Source organism: Notamacropus eugenii, chromosome 1, assembly GCF_028372415.1.
Source record: "Notamacropus eugenii isolate mMacEug1 chromosome 1, mMacEug1.pri_v2, whole genome shotgun sequence".
NCBI classification, from domain to species: Eukaryota; Metazoa; Chordata; class Mammalia; order Diprotodontia; family Macropodidae; genus Notamacropus; species Notamacropus eugenii.
The window spans coordinates 180,545,757-180,570,153 of NC_092872.1; the positions used below are offsets into that span (position 1 = coordinate 180,545,757).

Genomic DNA, 24,397 nt, shown 5'->3' on the forward strand with positions numbered 1-24,397 from the left:
TTTCATTGACCCAGCAACTATGGACTTTGGCCATCTATGCAGCAAGAAGGGTCACTTTATGGGGAGAAGAAACTGTCCATCAGTAGTGTCTTTTCAGAGACTCACTTCTTCCTCTACAGATCTCTCTGAGATTGAGCCCAATGTGTTCCTTCGACCATTCCTGGAAGTTATTCGCTCTGAAGACACTACTGGTCCCATCACTGGACTGGCACTCACCTCTGTCAACAAGTTTCTGTCATATTCACTCATAGGTAAGATCCTAGATCCTCTCTTTGGGCAGTCAAACTCGCTGACTCAAGGACTGTCATGAGACTTCCTTCCTCCCCCCTTCCCTCCCCACTATTGTCCCCCAACATTCCTTTCTGATAAAACACTAAATTATCATTGTTCAGTACTAATTGCTTACAGGGTAATGGAAGAATTGGAGGGGCTACAACAGACACTTACTTGGCCCTTTGCTTTTACCTTAATAAGAGTTAAAAATGCAAGCTCCTTTCATTTATTTGTATTTATTAAATTTGTCTAAGCCTTTGGTAGATCTCTTTCCTCAAGATGCCAGCTTCTTTCTCTTATCCCATGCTCAGGGATTAAGCATCTAGAAAAAAAATCTTCCTTTGTTTCCATATAGACAGATTACAGGAAAAGGTACAGCTCATGTACTCAGCTAACTAGAAAGGAAAATGCTCAAAGGAGGAGGAGAAGACTGAGATAAAGGACCCTGCTACCCAAAAGTTGGCTTTTTGAACCTTCCCTGAGGCTAAAATTACCTCCAAACACCCAACTTTCTGAGTAAGGTTGCTGGGTACCTCCTAAGGTGTGTTCCAGAAGCCTCAACTTCCCCTAAGTACTCTAGCACTTACTTCACACTTAGATCTCTCCTCCACAACAGATTGAGCCCAGGCGGCTCCTTCTTTGCCCTCAGCACCACCTGCAGGCTATTCACAGCCTCTGACTGCCTGTTCGTACCATCTCTCACTGTCTTTTAATAATCTCTCTACCCTCCAAGCTTCCTCGGTCAGCAAGCTGTCTAAGGATTTGTCAGAAAAGAGAGCCCATTTTAGCCTCTAGGATCGTAGAGGTGGTTTCTAGTTATGCAAAGAAGGATTTTGCTGAATATGGTTGTAATGGGGATAAGAATGGGTGAGTGATGGGTGAGGGCAAGAGTGACAGTAGACATGAAGAAAGAACAGGTTTTCCTTGGGATCCAACCTGAATTTCATCCCTCTGCCATTCTAGCCCTGTGTGGGTTGGGGGCAATGTTAAGTAAAAGTGCAGAAAGACTAGGGGAAGCCCCAAATGGCAGAATAGACTTCCCCACCTACTCATGTGGGGACTCAAAAGGACTTTTGTTTGGCCTGAAATTGTGTAAGATACCCTCTATAATGGTGGCCCTGGTCCCAGTTACAGGATCAGACTTTTGCTTGGCTCCACATATCACTCAGGCCAAGATTTATACTGCTGCTTGTTTGCTAGCTTAGTGGACTGCAATGCTGAAGCCTTTTCCCTCTTACATGGCTTTTGGGAAAATTAGTATTTTATTCAGGCTTGGGTGTCAGATGTTTCAGAGTGACAAGCAGAGCTAAAAAGGTCTTTAACAAGGGAGTCTTGCCAAGGTGACTATAAAGGAAATCAGTTGTTTCCCGCTCCCCCCCATCTATCCCCTTCGTACTTTATCAATCCCTTCTTGCTCCCTCAACAATCTGAGGATGGGATGCAGGAGCACCAGTTCTGGAGTCAGGAAGACCTGAGTTCCACTATAGCCTTAGACACTTAGTAGCTGTGTGACCCTCCGTTTCCTCATCTTAGTTGCTTAGTGTTTCCTCAGTTTCTTCATCTGTATAAAGGGAATAATAATAGCACTTACCTGCCAGGGTTGTTGAGATAATAATTATAAGGCACTTAGTGCAGTACCTGGCATAGAATAAGCTTTATATAAATGTTAGCTATCATTATTATTATTAATCTTGAGTATCACATGTAGCTGAAATGAAACCAAGATCCCAGTGGGAGAATGAGGTCTGGATGCAGGATCTAAGGGAATTGGGCAAAAGGATGCTCAATAGTAATTCAGGACTGTGGCATGAAGAGTTGAGGTGACCTGTAAAGATCATAATTCTGGCAGCCTACATGCTGACATGAAAGATATTCTTTCTCTGACCTATAACTTGGCCATTCCCTGTACCTAGGGAGAGGGCTGTTGTACACGGAATAAATAACCTTCAGTGAGTTTTTCTGGGGAGGATCCTAGGGCATAGAAGAAAGAAGATGCCTGTTAGAAACCCTTCTCTCCTCTGATTTAGAGTATGCGTTTAGTTGTAAGTATCAGAAAAGTAGAGAAGCAACTTTTCCTACAAAGTCCCTGCACCCTAGGGCCTCCTGAACTGTTTTTCTAAGACCAGGACCTTGCACAAACACTAGGTGATTCAGAAACATAATGATCTGAATTGCCGAGGAGTTCCTCCTGCTCTCTACTCATTCTTACCAAGTCCAACCTCACTTACCCCCCACCCCCACCCACCCAGGGTAATGCATATCATCTCCCTGCTACTCTCAAGTCTTCCTTTCCCCTTACAAGACCTAGATCCAAGTCTCCTAAGGGAACTTAGGGCAGAACCATGGAATTTGCCACCAGGGCAACACTTTACCTTAATGGTGGCAATTTCCTTTACATATTTCCCGTGTTCAGCATGTTAAGTGAAAGAGAAGCTGAAGGAAAGTCGTGTTATAGAATTGACTGTCCTAGCTCTTGGTCTACTACTTTATCTTCATATTCTGATAGAGCTAAGGGATCCTGCTCTCTTCCACCCTACTAATTAGCTACATTTTAGCCTTGTTTTGTCTTTGTTCCTTTCTAATACCTGTTTGGTTAATATGGCAATCGGAATCACCCTCAGTGCAGTATTGTATTAAAAGAGACTGAAACCAAAGCCAGAGGAAGAATTCTCAACGCTGCTATGTGGCACCAGATATGATTACTGGCAGCAGTTTCCATCCAGGCCACCCTCCAACCCTCCAAGCCTCAGCTGTGCCTGGGCTTGAAGCTCCAGAAAGAGCCTGAGAAAAAGCTGTGTTGAAAGATGTAAAGGAAAAGGCTACAGACTTGGCATCCTTAACTTAGTCCTTACTCATTTCTTTTCCTGGGAGAGGCCCAAAACAGGAGTTCTGAGCTTCTTCTCATCCAGCCTTTGCTGGCTAAAAGGAATAGTTCTACATATTGAAATTTGTTCATCCAGGGCACCTAATCCATGGAGCCAGTCATAGGCAGAAATTCCCAGAGGAAGCCAAACAAGAAAAATAAAGTTGGAATCCTAGAGGGATGCAACTCCCTAGCATAGATGTCCTCTGCTTCATTCAATCTCTCCTTTTTTGGTGGAGCAGATCCCACTCATGAAGGCACAGCAGAGGGAATGGAGAACATGGCAGATGCTGTCACTCATGCTCGGTTTGTGGGCACAGACCCTGCCAGTGATGAGGTTGTCCTGATGAAAATCCTTCAGGTAAGTTGAGGGAGAGAGTAATTAGGCTAATGGCCGGGACCTGGTGCCACCAGATCCAATTACTCAGGACTGTGGGTGGGAGAGGGCTGTGTTTTGACTCTGTAAGAGCAACTGAGCCACTTTATTTTCAAACAGGCAGCGCAGGTACCCAAAGTAAAAGAAAGCTTTTAATCAGTTGATTTCAAGTGCCAGAAATCCTTGATACATTGTAGGTCTGACCAGTCAGATCTATGCTGCCCATCTGCTGTGCCCTGGAGGGGGCCATGAAGGAGACTCAGCTGCCTAATGGATTTAATAGGTCACAAAGCAGAGAAATTATTCCTGTGTAAGGTCCTTGGGATTCTGACAGAATGAAACCAGGGCTCTTTAGGCCTCAGTTGCCTTATCCATTAAATGAGATGATTGGACTAGATGACTCTAAAGTTCCATTCCAGCTCTAGAGCTATGGTCCTTTAATCTCTTAGACCATTGATATCCTGTGACCTCAGAGACAAGTTGTGTTGAGAGCAGCTTCTGAGCCCTCAGACCCTGCCCTTCCCAGCACTCCTCACTATTGTCTTCTTTGAATATCCATTCTTCTTTCAGGTTCTCCGCACTCTGCTGCTAACCCCAGTAGGTGCCCATCTGACCAACGAATCTGTGTGTGAGATTATGCAGTCTTGCTTCCGGATCTGCTTTGAGATGAGGCTCAGCGGTAGGTGCATGTCGACCGGCCCTTATATCTGGCTAGGATCTCTGGTCAGTTCCACTGAGACTAATTAATAATAGCTAACATTTATATAGCACTTTACTATGGTTTATAGACTATTTTACATATGTCAGCCTGTCTACTCAAACCCTGGAGAGGACAAAGACCCAAGGCTTTTCCATTTCATCTTTGGTATAGCTGAGGCCAATCAGAGACCTCCTATTTGGGCATTTGTCCCAAGGCTTGGCAAAAGGCCTCAGGTTTTTCTGGATAAACAGAGAAGGGAGTCTGGATGGATCCCACGCTGTGTTTTGCCAAGCCACTGGCCACCTTCAAGTTTTCTTGGGCTGCTGCTTGCACGTCAGGTCTGCTGCGGAATGGAGAAATATATAGTTCAAGGTGGAGCAGAGGTTATCCATGTCTCCCCAACCTTTTTTTTCTTCCCATGACTCAGTGTTGCCACCTTGTGGCTGAGTGCTGGCATGACTGCAAGGCCTTCGCTGGAGCTGGTTTTAATAAGTTTGGCGTAATCCTTGGTAAACAGGGTTTGGAGGGGAGTCTGCTCAGAGAAGCCTCCTGATAATAGCACAGCAAGTAATGACACCTGTGTTATTTGTTTTTGTCTGTGCAGAGTTATTGAGAAAATCCGCAGAGCACACTCTCGTCGACATGGTGCAGCTGCTCTTCACAAGGTAAACCTGCTCATGTTTGCCTCGGCTGGGCTGCCCTGGCCCCCTGAGCCTGCCTGCTTTTCCACAGCCACATCAGATGCCACTGGGATTGATGTGGGGGCAATTCTCTGAGCTTAGGGTTACACAGAAAAGGCAGTCAAGAACTGGCCTGACTTACAGGGGAAGAGAGGGTTTTATTTAATCTGGACAGATGGAGATGATTCTGCTTCCCAGGCCAATGTCTGTTTCTCTACAGGTAACAGCTGGGAAAGGCAGTCCGTTGAGGGAACTGAGCAAGAGAGGAGATAGGCTCCCAGACTTTGGCTGGATTTCTAAGGGAGAGGGACAAGACATTCATCTCCAGGCTTCCCCAAGTCCCTGGTTGTGGCCCAGGAATCCCTTCTGAAGTGGACAGAGCAGTCTCCTTCCTACAGCTCTTCTTAGTTCTAACTTTGGGGGAACTAAGGAGCTTGCATTTGTTCAGTATATTCTTGGCCTTCCTGATTCAGTGGATAATAGTGACTGGGCATGTTTGTAGGCCTGCTATGAAAGAAGCTCCTTATCTTTAGTCTAGGGTCATTTATTTCCAACATGCTATTCCCCCACTTCCTCCCCGTTATGTTCTCAGGACCCTGACATCTCACTGGGATGTGATACATGACTCTCATGTCGTCTCGCACATAACACCAGCCTCAGCCAGCTGGATACTAGCAGAAATTAGGTCAGGAAATAGAATGACTTCTGTGCTCTAAAAGCATCCCTCTTGTGCTTAAGAAAGTTCAGTTTCTACTCTAGACTAAAATACAAACTCCTCCATTTAGCCTTTGAGGGCCTTTGCAGTGTCTCTCAGCCCATCTTTCTAGACTGGTTCACATTATTATACCACAAGCACCGTACATTCCAGCCAAAATGGCCTATTTGTTGGTCTCCATATACATCATTCCATTCAGGGCTACTGGGGCCTTTGAAAAGCCTGTTCCCTGTGTCCATAGTGCACTTTCTCCTCACTTCTACCTCTTAGAATTCCAAGTTTCCCTTAAGGCTCAGCTCAGGTGCCCTTCTCTACATAATATATTTCCTTATCCGTCCAGTTGATGAGGTCTTTCTTTGTCCTACAGTTGTTAGTGCCACCACACTTCCCTCCACCCCAAGAGAACAATGTGTACTTACTTTGTATGTACAGTATTTTGTATTTATTTACGTACGTGTTGTTTCCCTCCCTTACTCACCGTGGGGCAGGGGCCATTTTGTCTGTCTTTGTATCCCCAGTATCTAGCACAGTGCCACACACATAGTAGACACTCATAAACACTTATTGAGTGAATGACTGAATGAATTATTTTAGGGAGAGAAGAGCTTCTGAGCTCCCAGGACACTGAATCTGCTTGCCTCCATGTCTTCCATCTTTCTTTCTGGAAGTGTCTGTAACAAGCCCATGGCAATCCCCGGCTCAGCTGTGCTATTGTGGGAAAGGAGAGGGAGGTGATTACTGTAGTCCTCACAACCATAGAAGCATATGATATTCAAATGGAGTGAGTTTATTTAGTCCAACCCCTAATTTTATAGATGAGCACAAAAAAGTACCCTAGAGAAGGGGAATAATTTTATTGAAGATATACAGTGAATTAATGACTAGAGACCCAGATTAAATTCTAGCTCAAACTTCCAGTCTAGTCCTGTTCCCACTGTACCATACTGCCTTCATCGATGATGTAGCTAGGTTGAGTGGGGCAGAGGCCTCTGCAACTTGCTGTCTGCTCTTCCTCTGTCATTTCTGGGGAGCAGGGCAGGCTGTGACCCTGTACAGCACTGGGTGCAAGCCATCCTGCAGGAGGGCATTTTTCCCTTTACCCTACTAATCTTTGTTTTCCTTGGGGTTTTCTATCTTATAGGTTACCTCAGTTTAAAGAAGAACCGAAGAACTCTGTGGGGACAAACCTGAAGAAGGTAAGGCCTGGGACTCCTGCCCCTCCCTCTGCCTAGTGCATCAGGTATTTTCTTGGAACAACTTTATTCTGTAGAGAAATGTTTTTGTTTGGGAAGATCTGCTTAGAGTCTAAGAATAGCCATCGCACAGATTCAGGCTCTGAACGCCACTGGAAACACTTTGCTACCCCAGATGCTTTTCCCTTCCCTGCTCTTCCTTTCTGACCCATTTTTATTCCCACTACTGGCAAGGGCTTAAGACCTGGGGCTATCCTTCCTTAAACTAGGAAGGTGATCCCTTCAGGGTCCTTTTGAAGGTTTTAAAGGCCATACTGGAATGGTGTGTGGGCAGAAATGGAAATCACTAGTTCTCCATAAGGCTGAGTGCTTCATGTCAGATGAAGATGGACCCTGCTATGTTGCTGGACTTATGCCCTCCCCTCTGGAAAGTTCAGAAGTACCTGACCTGTCAGGGTTGGGCAGGTCATCAGACACTTGACCTTCTGCTGCTTAGACCTGAGAAACTTGACTTGCCAGAACTGACTCCCAAGTCTCTAAAGGGCACGCAAGAATGATGATGGTAACTCTCAGCCTCATGAGACTCTGCCTGTCAGGCCTGGACAGCAATACCTATTTGTTTGGTGCATGCCCCTCCCTGCCCGCAATACTGCCCTGGGTCCTATTGCTGTGTCTCTGGGTTAATTTCACATTGTTAAAACAGTACATTTGCCTGTCTTTCACAGATTTCTCCATGTCTCCTCAACAAACTGGAACTAAGTAGTGGGGAACAACCCAAAGCCCTGAACCAGTTAGAGAGGGTACTGCTCTTTAAGAACCTCAAGGTCTCTCTCTCTCCCTTTCCATCCCCTTCCCATTCTTTTTTTGCAAGCACCACCTGGGTCCCAGTCCTTTTGTGTGAAACCAAACTTCCCCTTCCCTGGTAACACAGCACGGCTTGGGGAAGGTGCATGCAATTGTTGCTTTGCAGTGTTGGGAATCTGCCTGGGGCAGGAGGAGAGCTAATAGACAAGGGAGTGGAATTGTGCACAGGCCTGGAGAAAGAGAGCTAGCCCTGCCATGTCATCTCTTCTTCCAAGGAGTCAAGCACCAACATTGCTAGGGAAGAGACAAAGACCCCAAGACAAAAACTTCTCCTCTCCTTTCTTTCTCTCTACCTTTCCTTTTCAGTCATAGCTGACAAAAGAATCCCAGGCAGTGTTCCCTGGTTCCTTCTGCTTGATTAAGTTGGGTTTGTAGGAGGTGGGGGAGATATCAGACTTTGAACCACCTGGGTTGCCATCAAGATCAGTTATTCTGAGATATAGGCTGCTGGGAACTAAAAGGATGATGCCAGGGTGTACTGAGTGCCCCAGGCCACCTAGTATCCCGAAGTCTTTGGATATTCACTCTATCACTGAAAGCATAGAGTGTGATGAAACCATGGAGAATAGGGTCCAAGTTTAAGAAACCTTATCTTGTACCTTAGTTTTCCTCTGTTTCCTTGAACCAAAAGGATAATGTCTCTATCCTTTGACTAAGAATTTTCCCACTAGAGGTGAGGTACTTGAAGCTGTGAGGAACTATGTGACTTTGGTGGAGTTAGCCTGGGCCACAAATCTCTATTTTCTCAACATGCTGTTTTCTCTTGAATGCCAACTGGTATGCTTGTCCAGTCTTGAGTGCCATCTCCCTCAACTGGCCAGACTTGATATGTAGCCGTGGTTATTAACTGTGGGCCCTTTTTTCTCAAATATCACCCTAACCTCTGGAAACACAGAGGAGAGCAGGTATGGTGGTTTGAGGTACCCCAGCTCCCTCAGATCCTGAGGTGAATAGTATCACCTCCACTATCTTGGGACCTTCTTCTTCTGCTACTGGAAGATTTCCTTTCTTTTCCTGCCCCAAAGCTGTCTGGTGAGAGCAGTATCTCCCTTTGCTAAGAATTAGCCATATCACACTTTTGTTCCTAGATTCCTAGAATCTTCCCTTAAACCAGGTGTTTGTTTCACCACTTAGATGTTATAATTATAACACTAAGAACCTCCCAGCATCCACCCTGACTAGAAATCAGAGGGGTCTATAAAAGTAGGTGCAGCTGCAATCGTAGAAAACCTAGAGGAAGACTGCAGCTTAACTGGTCTCACTGGAAATGTGTCAGTGCAGTGGGAATTAAACTGCCTTGGGCCCCTGGCAAGATGGGAGTTTACTGAAGAGAAAGGAGATAGGCCAAGAAAGATTAGACCAGGACCCTGGTACTTTTTAGAGATCTATGGCAAATATATTATTAGTTCTCTAAGCAGACCGCACAGTTGGCAACTTGTCAGTGCACTTATAGGACTTTGACTTCTTCCAATGGTCTTTGGGCCCCTTACTTACTACAGAAGTTTTGATGACTTTTTTGTGAAGTCCTCTTGCTCTCGTGGGGAAGTCTCCTCTGATTTGGGTATTAACACCAGTTCTGGTGAACAGCTTCCTGGGAGAGAAATCTCCCTACCTTACTGAGATGTTCAAAACCCTGAAGGTGTCTCTGATATAGGCAGGAGGGTTTTAGGGGACTCACTATCATGTTCCAGAGAATTGGGGGCTTTTCCTGAGATCTTCTCACTTTGGAGTGCTATAAATAGGGAACTGGATAATTTGTTGTTTTTCAGTCAGGTACACCAAGCAACCTTTAGTCAGCTGCTTCACAATCCTCCTTAAAAAAAGGAACCATATTTACCTGTGCAGGAGGATCAGTTGATCTTATCTTCTGAGCTCAACTCAGGTGATAGGATCAAAGATTTAGAGCTAAAAGGGACCTTAGACATCATCAAATTTATCCATCTCATTTTATAAATAAGAAAACTGAATACCAGTGAGTTTTGGTGATTTACCCAAGATTACAGAAATGATACACACACTCTAACTCCAAATCCAATGTTCTTCCCACTATTCCATGCTGCCTCTGAGGTGTTCAAAGACTTAGGGAAAGTAGAGAAATGAAATATGATAAGAGTGAGGAAGGGACCAAGGCAAGGATCGCATTGTCTTGTCTGCTCAGCCCTTGAGAAATAGGAAAAAGTTTTTTCTCTCCAAATTAAAGGTCATATTGATAGACAGGCTCTGGGGGAAAGGAACTGGAGGGCCAATCTGAGAAAGGCGAATCAGGGAGTAAATCAGTTTGGGGCTGCATTTTCAGAATGGGTACAATTTAAAATGATGAAAGTATCTGGATTGGGGAAGAAATGGACCTGAATGGAATAAATGTGTTCATAGTAAAGAGAAGATCATTAAATCTAGAAAATCTGTTACTAAGGACTCCATGGCAATCGACCAAGTTCGAAGTCCACTGTGACTAAAAAGAAGCTATGAGAACAGCAATGTAGCACATTGGATGGCTAACAGGATGGAATGAGGTGTAGGGAAATAGATGAACTTGATTTTGGGGAATGGAGAACTGCACTGAAAGAGGCAAGGTAGAATAAGATATGGTGAGCTGATGCATTTATTCAGCAAATAACAGCTGTATTGCGTTTGGGAGAATTGCTGAATAGCTATGGGCCACAGTCTCAGCTCGTATACTGTTCCATTTTTACAAAGAGGAGATTCACTAGCCAATCTCATGCAAAAAGCCAGGGAATAAAGGAAACAGTTGCCTAGGGCCAGAGAGAGATTGCTCTGAGAGAAGCTCAAGTGGGAAGAATGGTTCATGTCATTTGTGCAAGAACTTTCCACCTCAGGACTCTCCCCAGGGTTGGATTTCATAGGATAGTTGAGGGAGAAAAGTTCTTGAAGTTCTGGGCCATTGGATCTGGAGAATGACTCCTCACAAGGTGGTCACTACTAAAGATTTCCTGATCCTTTCTGCATGCCTACTCCATGCATTGTATGGCCTGAAACAAACGGCCTTGGTTCTGTGTTGTCTAAGTCAGTCATCCCTAGGAGATTGTATAAGAAGTATCTGTACTACTCTACCAAAGCCCATGCCCAGTGCTAGTAGACTGGGTGGAGAGGTTGTGGAATGGAGCATGGTAATGCCCAGGTGCTAATGAATCTTCTGATACCCAGCTCTATAGTCTCAAGCTGTGGTCCAAAAAAGATTTGGGAATTAGAGAACCTTATTCTTCTAACTCCAGAGTTCTTCAGATTTAAGAGTGGTTGCTGAGGTCTGTCTCCCTCATTCTAGGAGTCGACTGCTAGTGAGCAAATACATTTGGAAGAATAGTCAGGTTGGAAGAATGAGTGTGATCCACTGATTTTAGGTGTTTTTTCTTTGGCCATGGGTGGGTGGTACCAGGGAGAGGATGCTTTAGGCTGCTTCCTTTGGTCAAATGGGGCTGCTCCTGACACTTTTGAGGGGAGGGAGGGCTCTAGCATCTGAATCCTAGCTCAGATGACAATTCCATGGGGTATGATATTTACAGTTAAAAATGAGAGCCGGAGGCATGAGTGATTCATCCAAGTGGAAAAAGCAGAAGAGGTCTCCACGGCCCCCACGGCATGTCACCAAAGTCACAGAGTCATCCACTACCAATGGAACTACCCTATCCTCCAACTTCACAGGCAAGTTTCCTTCTGGCTAAAACTATACCTTGGTCCCAGATTTCTGGATTTCTCTTGAACAAAATAGCATAGAGTGATGGCTTCTACAAAGAAGACGTTCTTCTCTTTGATGGAGTGGGGACTACAGACATAGTAATAACTATGATCTATGTGCTAGAAGCAGGTGCTTTCATTTTAATCAAATGGGGTATAAAATCTCTGAGCTCCTGTGTAGTGTACAGTTTGAACAGTGAACTCTAGTATTCCATGAACCTTCAGCAACCCTGCAGTAGCTTTTAAGGTCTCTTATTCCAAGGGAAACCCTGGACACCTGTTCTGCTACGACAGTAAGTTTTCAGAGTATTGAGATCACAGCAGTACCACTACTGGATCTGTATCCCAAAGAGATAAAAGATGAAAAGGGACCCATGTGTACTCAATAATATTTGTAGGAGTTCTTTTTGTGGTGGCAAAGAATTAGAAATTGAGGGGATGCCCATCAATTAGGGAATGGCTAAACAGGTTGTGGTATATGAATATAATGGAATGCTGTTGTGCTATAAGAAATGATGAGCAGGAGGATTTCAGAGAGACCTGGAAAGACATATATGAACTGATGCTGAGTAAGGTGAGCAGAATCAGGAGAACATTGTACACAGTAACAGCATCGCTATGTAGTGACCAACTTTGATAGACTTACCTCTTCTCAACAATGCAGTGATCTTCCTAAGACAACTTCAAAGAACATACTATTTTCTCTCTTTTTTCTTTTTTGTTTCTCATGGTTTTTCCTTTTTTTCTGATTCTTCTTTCACAACATGACTAATGTGGAAATGTTGAATATGATTGTCCATGTATAACCTATATCAGATTGCTTGCCTTCTTGGGGAGGGGGAAGGGAAGGATAAAAAAAATTTGGAACTCAAAATCTTATAAAAGTGAATGTTGAAAACTATCTTTACCTTTAATTGGAAAAAATCAAATCAAATGAAAAGATTAAAAAAATAAGAATACTGAAATCAGCACACAGACTGGGAAATGCAAAAGGTGTTACTTTCCCACAACTTCTGGAATTGCTACATTTCTTCCCTTCAAGCATATGCTCATTTTCCAAAGGACTCTCTTTGGCAGGTGCTGTGCCCTTCATTGATGCCTCCATGCCTATCTCCTCCACGAGCTCTGAAGCCACCTCCACAGCTGTTAGCCCCTCAACTGACAGTGGCCTTGACCTCTCCTCCCAAGCCACATCCAAGGAGGACCTCACTGACCTGGAGCAGGGTAGCTCCCTGGGTCCCAGCACAGCCATGGTGTCTGTAAACAGTGAATTGGGCTCTCCTGAACAGTCTGATCCCCAGGTACAGTATCTCTCAAAGCCCCCAGTTTTCTCTTTGAAAACTGGCTGCTTTCTTTGGTTCTTTGCATTCTTTTCTAAACCATAGCTGGTGGAAAAGGACTTAGGAAGCTGTTCTCCCTTATGGTGGCACAGTAGTAGATAGAGCATTTAGTCCTAAGACCCAACCTAAGTTCAAATCCATCCTCAGATACTAGCTGTGTGACCATGGGTGAGTCATTTACCCTCTGTTCCCTTATCTGCAAAATGGGAATAATTATAGCACCTGTCTCCCAGGGTTGTTGTGAGGCTCAAATGAGAAAATAGTTGTAAAGAGCTTAGCATAGTGTCTGACACATAATAAGAGGTATGTTTGTTGTTCAGTCATTTCAGTCACATCCAACTCTTTGTGACCCCATTTGGGGTTTTCTTGTCCAGGATACTCGAGTGATTTGCCATTTCCTTCTCAAATTCATTTTACAGATTAGGAAACTGAGGCAAACAGGGTTAAGTGATTTGCCCAGGGTCACACAGCTAATATGTGTTTGAAGCCAGATTTGGACTCATGAAGATAAGTCTTCCTGACCCCAGACCTGGTGCTTTATCCACTGCACTGCCAAACTGCCCTAAGAGCTATGTAAATATCAACTATTATTACCTTTCTGTTCCAGTGATGTTTCCTGAAAGGCATGGCTTTCTAGTAATGGAGACTAGAATAGTTACTGTGTGTCCCAAGGTAGTGGGAGTGAGGGAGCCAGGCAAGACCCTAGTGGCCTTCCTAGTATAAACTTCTACTTCCATCTTTTCAGGCATACTGTTTGCTTCTCTGCATGAGAAATTTGTGGTGCCCCTTCATCCCTCACAAACACGATCTTGCCAGTTAGCACTCAATAAATGTTGAATTGAAATTTTTTTTAATTAATGCTTTGTCATATAAATGCACAGAGTTAATAAAAACCTAGAAGATTTAAGGGACATAAGAGGTCATATCTCCAAATCTACCTCTTTAACAAGTGAGGAAACTGAGGCTTAGAAATGTGAAATGAACCGCCCATAGTTCCCCAACCACTTAGTGGCAGAACTGGGAGTAGAACTCTTCTGATTCCTAGCCCAGTACCTTTTCTACTACCCCATGTTGTCTTTTTCTGTCTGCTCATGTTTCAAAGCCAAAAGATCTGGGTCCCTCATATACAATTTTATTAGAAAAGAATGAGAAGAGTCTAATACCTCCTATATATGTTCCAGAGGAAGAAATTTTAGAACCCAGCCTTTCAAGATTAAGCTCTCTACCTTCACTGGATCTCCCTACTTCCTCTGTGCCTCTTGAGTGTATTGTAAAATGAAGGAGTTGGACGAGCTTTCACTCCCATTCTAACTCTTAAGAATTCTGTAATCCTGTGCCATAGCATGAAGTGCCCCAGGTGGAAAAAGTTCAGTCAGCATCTGTGGAGTCCATCCCTGAGGTGTTAGAAGAGTGTACTTCTCTAGCTGACCATTCAGATTCAGCCTCTGTCCATGACATGGACTACGTCAACCCCCGTGGTGTTCGCTTCACACAGTCCTCCCAGAAAGAAGGTGAGCATTGCCAGGCTGATGGTTTTTCTTCCTCTCTTTATTCCTCTCCCCACATCCCCAAACTCTTATCTATGAAGCTGCCCAGGAGGCTCTAGAATTTCAGGTGATTTCTACTTGCTGAGCTAAATTCTCTGTTCACCTTTGCTCTAATCATCAGGGATTTGAAATTCTTAGGGAATTGTTTAGTAATCTGTATAACTGGGGGCGGGGGGCGGGGAATCAAAGGAAAAGCAGCCTTTTTTTCTGTGAAAAAAAAAAAAGAGAGAATACTTTTTATTGATGCTTTGTTTTGAATGTCATATCCATTCCTTCATGTATTCTTTCCCTTCCCCTATCCAGCAGGACCTCTCTTGAAACAAAGAAAATTTCAAAAGAAAGAGAAAATTACAATTTGTATAAATTCTTTGAAGGTAGTTGTTTGACTGGATTTGTCCTGTATTATTAGAAACTCTACACGGGATGAGTTAGTTATTTTTTTTCCCCTCCTTGCTTTCTCCAGGTACAGCATTGGTCCCTTATGGCCTCCCCTGCATCCGTGAGCTCTTCCGCTTCCTTATCTCTCTTACCAACCCTCATGACCGACACAACTCAGAGGTCATGATCCACATGGGATTGCAGCTACTGACTGTGGCTCTTGAGTCTGCCCCTGTGGCCCAGTGCCAGACCTTACTAGGCCTCATCAAGGATGAGATGTGCCGGCATTTATTCCAGGTGAAAATGGGGATAATTGAAAGGATGTAGGAGACTAAAAGTTTCAGTAGCACATGTGTCAATCCCTCATGACAGTGCTGATGGGGTGGGTAGGGAGCACTGGGAAAGGAAAGTTTGGGTTTTCTGTGAGACGGATGAACGGGACTTCCTGCCCATTACCCAGCCAGTGAGAAGGGTAAAGTTTCCCTAGTCTTCATCAGTAATGCTGGCACAAGGAATGAGGTATGAGAATTGCCAAGTGGTATAGGTAACTCTCAGAGCCTTGAACTTGAAGTAAAGCCTTATTCTGGCTAAGCATTGGCAAATACCAGAAACCTCATAGCTTTTCCTGCTTTTTTTTTTCCAGCTACTAAGTGTGGAGCGGCTAAGCTTATATGCAGCCTCCCTCCGGGTGTGCTTCCTGCTCTTTGAGAGCATGCGAGAACACCTCAAATTTCAAATGGAGGTGAGTTGTCTGGCTTCTTAGGGCAAAGAACAGAGGACACTGGGGCTGGAGGCTTTGCTCCTTCTGGGGTGGGATTCGGGAATTTGTAGGCGAGTCGTTGATCCCCCAAAGAAGAGCTCATTGTAGGATAGCTGTCATTTATTTCCCCTTGTGAGGATCCAGCTCCAAAAGAAGAATCGAGGAACTGCTATTGTAAAATGGGGGCTCCGGTGGGATGGGGGGCCTCCAACTTTGGGACCAGCTTGTTTATCAGGCAGTACCTTTCAAGCCCAACAAGTAGCAAGAAAGAACCAAAATCAAGACTAAGTCATACCATCAGCTCATTTAATAAGATAATTAGCTCATTTGAAAAGAAATCAGGCAGCTTTTGGTTATATAAAACCAGAGGTGGAAAGTCAGTCTCCATTCCAAAATAAAGTGCCCATGGTGTGTGCTGGAGTTTGGGAGTAGGAGTGAGGTTCTCTTGAGTGAGTTTCCATAGCACTTGACACACAGCCTTGATGAGCAATGTGGTGCTTGCCTGTGCCTTCCCCTCTTTTTACTGTTTCTTCTGTCCTACTGTGTCTTTTTCCTTTGTTCCATCCTATTGGGAATCTGTGACTGCTGCCAGATGTATATCAAAAAACTCATGGAGATAATCACTGTGGAGAATCCTAAGATGCCTTATGAAATGAAGGAGATGGCACTAGAAGCTATTGTCCAGCTCTGGAGGATCCCCAGCTTTGTTACTGAGCTCTACATAAACTATGACTGTGACTACTACTGCTCTAACCTCTTTGAAGACCTTACAAAGCTGCTGTCCAAGGTGCTGAGGATTTTCTGAAGTGACTTCCATGGGCCTGTAGAAGGAAAATATTGGGGAAGGGAAATTTGTATTTTGAGGATAGCATAGACAGGGAGGGACAGGTAACAGAAGGTGGAAGGAGGGTTTGCTCGGGCAATGTGGGAGATTTCAGGGTTAGAGAAAAGTTTATGTACTTATGGGGGAAGTGGGGGGGGGGGGGGTGTGTGCATGAGTGTGCATGCATGCGCATGTGCACACACATTACATGATGGCAGTTAAGATTAGGTTAAACTAAAGAGAATGTTCCTCTACATAAGGTAAGAACCTTGGAAAGTATGTTGGATTGGTCTCTTAGCTTTCACTGTTTGTTTCCCAGAATGCCTTCCCTGTCTCTGGGCAGCTTTATACAACACACCTGCTCTCTCTTGATGCACTGTTGACAGTGATTGACAGTACTGAAGCTCATTGCCAGGCCAAAGTCTTGAACAACCTCATCCAGCAGGAGAAGAAAGAGGCAGCTAAACCCAGTCCTGAGATGGTGGATGGCAGTAAAGAAGTCAGCAGCAGTGAGAGGCCTTTTTCTTTCTTAGAGCCCTAGGCCCCAGTAGCATGAGCTCCTTGCCCCCATCCTACCTTACCCAGTATTACATTTTCAGGGTTTGAAGCTCTGAATCACCTCCTCAGGCAGAATGTTTGTGCTGTAGTATTCATCTCCCATTCTCCTAGAGGTCTTTGACTTTGTGTCTTTGGTATTCTTTGACTCAGCTGATTGAGCCATTATGTATCTACTGTGAACTTAAGTGCTTCTCTGGGATGCTTCCCCATTAGGGATCGTTGTAGACTCCCTGGCATTGGAGTCTAGTGGAATCCTCCCTTCCTCTTTGCTTTCCTCCTGCAGCTCTGCTCTACTGTCCTCCCCCCTTTGCTGAATTTTTCTTACCACTTTTAAAGAAAACTCCTAAGGACTCTGCCATACCCCATGATTTTCCTAAGGTATGAAATCCAACTTAAGTCCATTCCAAGGAAGAAACCTGATTCCAGGGTCAGCTCTCTTTAGTTGTGATTATTTAGGCACAAAGCCAATTGGAGCTCCAGTTCTCTCATCCCTGGTATACCCTACTGAGCCCCAACTTTCTAGACACCTACAGACCATCAGACAACATTTTTCTTCCTCATCTTAATCTCCCTATCTGTTTACAATCAAATGAATATAGGAAATTCTTCATTACAAGATAGATAATCAAAAGATAATTCAAAAGGCATAAAATATCAGAGTGTATAGCAGGTGATCTAACCAGAACTGAGCTGGCTGGCATTAAACTTGCTCATAAAAAACAAAAATAAAATACTTCTAATCTCTAGCTGAGGTTGCTTATCAGTGAGATAATGTTCATAAATCACTTTGCAAACCTTAAACTACTATGTAGTAGGATAAGAATTGAACCCGGGATTTCATTGGTATAGAGAACTCCCAAGTAAGGGAAGTTCCTCCCTCTGTAGGTCTATACCTTTTCTGTAGTTTCCTAGAGCACTGAAAGGTTAAGTGACTTGGCCAGGGTCATACAGCCAGGATATGTCAGAGTTGGGACTTAAATTGAGGTCTTCCTGGCTTTCAGTCTGACTCTGTCCACTTTACCATATATGACTCTACTATATAAATGTTAGTTACTATCACTGTTATCATCACTTTTATTATTATTGCTCAGTACAGAGCAGACACTTAATAAATTTTGACTTGACATGAGCTGTGACACTATCTTGGATTCGAGGAAGTCACAACCAAAGACCACGTTCTTGTAGCCTCTGGTTAGAATGATGAAGGCTCTCCCCATTAGTTGCTGTGCTGGATATTTCTCTCCCCACAACCCTACCTTCCTCCTCCTCCCCACCCCAACTTCTGGCTCCTTATGTTTTGCCCACTGGTAGTATTTCAATATAGATTGACTGCCACTAATTGAGCCTCTACTTCATTTGGGCATTTATTCAGACATGGTTTACCAGTCTTTCCTTCACACAGTGTGTAGGAAGAGGTAAAGGAACATCATATCCATATTCATGCAAACAGTTTTCTGTCAACCAAAAGAAAACAATTCATCCAAAAATTCACCTAGAACTCTGATTCTTCACACTTTTTCTCTCACCTACAGGCAGTGAACAAGCAGCCAATGATGGAAAACACCCAGGGACAATCCCAGATCACCCAGGGCTGCATCCACCTGGGGGAGGGCAGTTGCTGGCTGAGCAGGGAAAATTGGGCTGCAATGACCTGGAGGAAGGTGGTGATGCAGGTGGTTGGTGTTGGGTCCCACAAGGCTTATTTGGGTAGAGGACTTCTCAGGAAAAGGCAGAGAGAGGAAGAAAATGTTTGTTGACTGATTGAAAGAAAGAAAACCTGAGAATTATCTTGGAGGGGCTTGGCTACTCATCATCCCTTCAGATTCATGGAGAAAGGGAGCCCGGGACCTTCAGGAATTGCTGTCCATGGTTCTGAGGTCTGCCGTTAGACTCCTTTACATTTTTCATAAGGAAGGCATTACCGGGGAGAAGCCATTTAGGAGTAGCACATACTTGTGAGAAGTGGGAAAAGAAAAAAAAGAAGGAAAAAGTGATTGGTTTGCTAAGCACTAGAAAAGTGGGAAATTTTAGGATTGTAGAAAAGGTTGTTTATGTAGGTAGGATGATGAAGTTATATCTGGATTCTAGAAGAGAAATAGAAGAAAATGAAGCAGGAGGACTGGAGGGAACCAGAGTCCTGGAGGCATCTTAAACTATCCCAAGGGAAATGAGGTGGTGGCTCATTGTGTTTTCATATTTTTTTTCTACTTAGCTGACAAAAAAATTCCTCGGAAGCCACCTCGATTTTCCTGCCTCCTTCCAAATCCCCAGGAACTGATTGAGATTAAAAGCAAGAAAAAGGTATAAAAATCAGTTATGTTTTGTTCCCAGTTGTTCCTTGGGTGCCCCTTATCCTAAGGGTTCACAGAGGATTTGGCAGCACATCCAAATCATTGAAGGAAACCTGTTAGATTCCCAGATTATTACCTGGTTAGGACTTCAATAACTCCAAGTTCCCTTTGGGCCTTCCTCCATTTCCTGCAACAACTGTGGGTGGGCACAACAACTAGGGCTAGATTATTTGCCAAAACCTAAAGCCTAACCCTTCACCTGTGTTCGTAGGCAAGGGAAAGTATATAAGTTGGAAGAATGGGAGTTGTGAAAATAGGAACCAAGGTTGCTGGTATTATCTTGGTCCCAAAGAAGGTTCAGTAGGTCATTTCTATGATTGTAGGAACTACAGGGAATTGACATTTATTCTGGTGCTTTAGTAAAGTTCATGTAGATGTTTGTGCTTTTGAGTTTCTTAATGAAATGGAAACCTTTTTTAAAACACTTCTGCCATCCTCTTTCTATCACTCTCTTCCCCCATCCCCCTCCCCGCCCCCCAGATTGTCTCTCTGGTCCCAATGGCAGACTGGTATGTTTGGTTTGCCCTTCCCTGCCTATACTTGGGTAAATGTAGAATTGACTCATCCCCGTGGCCATCCATCCTCAGCCCTCAACAGGAGTGCACAACACAAGCAGCACTCAGGGAGGAGAGATGTCAGCAGGTTGGGCTACAGGCTGTGATACTGCTAAGAAATCCCAGGGGAAAAGGATAGAGTTAGAGAGCAGAAGAAATTTTCTTTTGGCCCCTCTTCCAACTGCTTCAAGGGTCCTCTCTAATGGACATATATTTAGTAAGTGTGATATTCATCCCATTCCCTTAGAGAAGGCCGCTGAAAGTAGAGATTAGAAGATGTCAAAGGCTTTGCTTTTGGAGCTTTCTGTCCTGGGAAGATGGGGTACTACACAGCTGAGGGACATGAGGCCATGAGGAAATAAGAGGAGAGCCTGACCTAGCTTTGAAGTCTATCCATTCTGGATGCAGAGAGGATCTAATGCCTTAAGCCTTTTCTCACAGCTACTGATCACAGGCACAGAACAGTTTAACCAGAAACCAAAGAAAGGGATTCAGTTCCTTCAGGAGAAGGGTCTTCTGACTATCCCTATGGACAATAATGAAATTGCCCAATGGCTTCGAGAGAATCCCCGACTGGACAAAAAGATGATTGGAGAGTTTGTGAGTGACCGAAAGAACCTTGACCTGCTGGAGAGCTTTGTGGGGTGAGTGGGTAGTGGGCACAGTCCCTGCGCACAGAATAGTAATCTGGCCTAGGATGAGGCAAGTTGCTGACTTGCCCCACCTCACTCTTCAGGTCCTCACTTGAAACTTTCTCATTTTGGGAAGTGGTTTTTTTTTTACCTAGAAGCCCAGCCAGTGCTCTCTGCATTTCTTACCACTCCTTGCTGTGTCACATTGGGCCCAGAGTCCCAATCTTAAGTGCAAGTTGGGCCAGATACAGTCAGTTCCTATTTCTATTGAGGGCTCACTTGGAAGTGGAAAAATGAGGGTACCTTGGCTTCAAGTTGGATAGGAGTGGTATTTAAAGCACTAGAGCAGAAATTCATTCCCTTTTTGTGTCTGGGCCTCTTTGGTATTCTGGTCAAGCCTCTGATCCACTTCTCAGAATAGTGTTCTTGAATGTATAAAATGAAAAACATAGGATTGCGAAGGAAAACAATTATGTTGAAATACAGTTATCAAAATATGGGGAGGTGGAGAATGAAGTTTACTGATTCCAAGTAAAGAACCTGTACCCTAGAGGTGAAAGGCTATGGATACAAAGTACCAGGATTTGGGGGCTAGAAGTATTCAATGTTATTAATACAATGAGGAAGACTAAGAAGTTTCCTTACCTACCTGGGAGAAGAGTAGGTTAGAAGGCCTTTGGCATATTGAAGGGTAGATCTTTTGCTCTCAGTAGCTGTTTACTAACTTCCTCACCTTTCCTCTCTCCCCAATCCTCCCTCCCCATTTCAGCACCTTCAGTTTCCAGGGCTTACGTCTAGATGAAGCTCTACGCCTCTACCTGGAGGCCTTTCGCTTACCAGGAGAAGCTCCAGTTATTCAGAGGCTACTAGAGGCCTTTACAGAGCACTGGATGGTAGGTTTTGGGGGGGGGAGAGTGGAGGAGGGAAGATCTGGGGGAACAAACCTGTAATTTCAAGTGTAATTGAGAAACCATTGGCACACACTGCTATCTCCTAGACAAGCTGAGAGTCTGGTGGCAATGGCTAACATTCCTCATGGAAAAGGGGGCATAGGCTTCTACCCAGGGGTTGGCAGGGTTTTTATGTTTTGTCTGGGCTCTCACTGGCATCTGTGTAAGCATCAGCCACTGGATGGGGGGTAGATAAAGGTTAACTGCAGAAAGGACAGAGACTTGGACACTGATAGCTGTGGGGTTTCTGTTTTTCAGAAGTGTAATGGCTCCCCATTTGCAAATAGTGATGCCTGCTTTGCCCTGGCCTATGCTGTTATCATGCTCAACACTGACCAGCACAATCACAATGTACGCAAACAGAATGTACCTATGACTCTGGAGGTGAGTATGTATTCTTATCAAGGTAGGACTGCCCCAGCATTAGATTACAGGGGGCAAAGCATGAAGGTCCTGATCCAGAATGGGGTAGTAAGAAGAGAGCTCATCTGAGGTCAGTCTAAGTTAGAGGTCACTAACATAGTCATTCCTCCCCTGAATGGAGTAGATGAAAAGTGTTCTAGCTTTTCTTTCATTCAACAAACATGTGTTAAGTAGCTTTCATATACAGAGCGCTCTGCAAGAATCTAAAAGTTAGTGACTGTTAAACATTACAAAAAATAAATAAATAAATAAATAAATAAATAAATAAATAAATAAATGAATAAATAAATAAATAAATAAAGAATCTAAAAGTTACTGTGTTTAGCTAAAAGTCTTTACCTTCATTGAGCTTATATTCTATTAGTAGGGGATTACAACCCAAATATAAATAGTACGATATACAATATTACTTGATAAGTGTCTTAGCAAAGTGTTTTGTGAGGTTCATCATAACTGCCCAGGAGGGATCAGAAGGACGGACCGTTTAAGTCAGGTTTTAAAGGATGGGTAAAATTCAGTTCAAAGGGTGAGAGTAGGGAAGAAGAGCGTTATAGCATAGGAGATGGTATGGGCATGGTCATAGAGAGAGGAAGGCACAGTTTGCAAGAGGCAGGGAATAGGCCCTTTGGACTGGAGCATAGAGTGCATATTGGGAAGGAATCTTGAGATAAAGAAAGCTAGGCTGGTGCCAGATTATAGAGGACCTTGAATTCTTCATAAGCACCAGTTGCTTAGCATAGGAAGTGACCAACTCTGTGAATAGGAAAGATTATTCTGACAGTAGAAAGGAAAGACTGGAATGAGAAAGAGTGGAGTCAGGGAGTTCTATTAGGAAGTTATTACAGTAGTCCAGGCTTGTGTTAATGCAGACCTTTGGAATTGAGTAAAGGTTAGGGAACAGATAGAAGTCGTGTCAGAAATTCATTTAATAAGATTTGATCACTGATGGGATACAAGAAGTAAAGAGAGAAAAGAATCAAATGTGGCCTTGAGGCTACAACCATGGGAGACAGAGTGAATTGTGGTGTCATAGCCAGGAACAGTGGAGCCAGATGGAGGAACAGATTTAGGGGGAAGGAGTTACTAGTTTTTGATATGATGAATTTGAGGTACTAGTGAGATATCCAAGTCAAGGTAGGCAATTGGAAATAAGGGACTGGAGTTAATAAGAGAGGTCAGGATTGAAGATGTAGAGTTGGAAGTCATCTGCATAAAAGTAATGATTGAACTTTAGTGAATGAGATTGCTAAGGGAAGAGTTTGGAGAGACAGGAATAGTCCTGGATGAATATCCACACAAAGGGGTTGGGTACAAGATGAAGAGCCAATGAAGGAGGGAGAGGAGCAGTTCTCAAGGTGGGAAGGAAACCAGGACAAGGAGATGTTTCTGAAGCCTGGGGGCAACGGGTAAGGGCTGGTGGTGGTATGCAATTAGTAGAAACTGGCAAAAGTATCAGAAGCTGGGGCGGAGGGCAGTTAAAGAGAATGAGAACTTCAAAAATACCATTGCATTTGGCAGTCAGGATGTCATTGGTGACGTTTGAGAAATGAGTTCTGGTAGAATGGTGGGAGCAGAACTAGATAACTTTTGTAAGAAATTGGTAGTGAACAGTAGGAGAGATAGGATAGTATCAGAATTGGTTATAAGGGTCACAAATATTTTTTAGGATTGGGAATGCTGTGGAGAATGAGATAAGAAGTTGATATGGGTAGAGTAGAAAAATTGTCAGCAGCCATGGCCCAGCTGAGGTATATAACGCAAATCTGGGAGTGAAGGCAGCTCAGTTTCATGATTTTCACAGCTCAGACGTGTGATTTGTCTTCAGCAGGACTGAACAGCTTTGGAGCTTAAGCAGAGAAACCAAAAGGTTGCTATCCCTGGGATAATAGTTCAAGCAGCTGATAGGGCAGTGGATAGAGACCTGAGTGCAAACCCAGACTCAGATACTTACTAGTTATGTAACTTAACCTCTTTATGCCTCAGTTTCCTAATCTATAAAATGAGGATATTTGCACCTACCTCTCAGGGTTGTTAAGAAGGATAAAAGAAAATATTTGTAAAGAGCCTTGCAAACCTTAAAGTACTACACAAGTTCTAGCTATGATGATGATGGTGGTGGTAGTGGTGGTGGTGATGGTTCAGCAATAGTAGAAGCTCACTATAACAAGGAATTCTTGGATTCTAGTTAATGGCACATTTAAGTGACTAACCATGGGGTCAAGGCTGGGTATTTGGGCAAAAAAGTGAAGCCAAAATAAAGGAAATGGAGAATGGGAAGAAGGGACTAGAGGTCACAATAAGGATAAAGGGGAGAATTAATAATAGAATGTGGGGGGAAAGGAGACTGTCATCTGGAAGCAGAATTCCAAGGTTCTGATTGGCAGTTCTGAAGAAATGGTGCAATCCTGTGCTGATAAATGACTGAAGTGGGATGAAGAAGCAAGTCATTGGATTTGAAAGAGTTGAGACTATGAGGAGGGTGGAAAGAGGGAGCTGTTTTCCAAGCTCTTTCTGTACTGAGCAACCCTGCTAGAGCCTAGCAGTACCTGGGGCAGAGGGAGAAGGAGCAAGGGGACAAGAAGCTTATTGAACTGTTCTTAGGAGTTCCGAAAGAACCTGAAGGGCGTGAATGGAGGAAAAGATTTTGAGCAGGACATCCTGGAGGACATGTACCATGCTATCAAGTAAGTTTTAATGAGGACTGAGGTACTCAGCCTTTGAATT

At 43.9% G+C, this 24,397-nt stretch overlaps 1 protein-coding gene across 7 annotated transcripts in view; it reads left to right on the plus strand.

The window, feature by feature from the left end:
• GBF1 (golgi brefeldin A resistant guanine nucleotide exchange factor 1) overlaps nt 1–24,397 on the plus strand; it is a 125,008-nt gene that overhangs the window by 91,456 nt on the left and 9,155 nt on the right. For 2 of the 7 annotated variants that reach the window (XM_072620948.1, XM_072620967.1), the window contains exons 4-21: nt 120–251; nt 3,379–3,497; nt 4,083–4,191; nt 4,817–4,877; nt 6,749–6,803; nt 11,186–11,324; nt 12,435–12,658; nt 14,040–14,208; nt 14,708–14,919; nt 15,266–15,364; nt 15,975–16,169; nt 16,525–16,714; nt 18,296–18,439; nt 18,976–19,064; nt 20,110–20,312; nt 21,070–21,193; nt 21,509–21,634; nt 24,275–24,357. In XM_072620948.1, the coding sequence (XP_072477049.1) occupies nt 120–251; nt 3,379–3,497; nt 4,083–4,191; nt 4,817–4,877; nt 6,749–6,803; nt 11,186–11,324; nt 12,435–12,658; nt 14,040–14,208; nt 14,708–14,919; nt 15,266–15,364; nt 15,975–16,169; nt 16,525–16,714; nt 18,296–18,439; nt 18,976–19,064; nt 20,110–20,312; nt 21,070–21,193; nt 21,509–21,634; nt 24,275–24,357 (2,473 nt within the window). Of the gene's footprint in view, nt 1–119; nt 252–3,378; nt 3,498–4,082; nt 4,192–4,816; nt 4,878–6,748; nt 6,804–7,525; nt 7,625–11,185; nt 11,325–12,434; nt 12,659–14,039; nt 14,209–14,707; nt 14,920–15,265; nt 15,365–15,974; nt 16,170–16,524; nt 16,715–18,295; nt 18,440–18,975; nt 19,065–20,109; nt 20,313–21,069; nt 21,194–21,508; nt 21,635–24,274; nt 24,358–24,397 lie in introns of all 7 variants that reach the window. The other 5 variants (XM_072620982.1, XM_072620991.1, XM_072621002.1 and 2 more) reach the window with 4 other exon arrangements.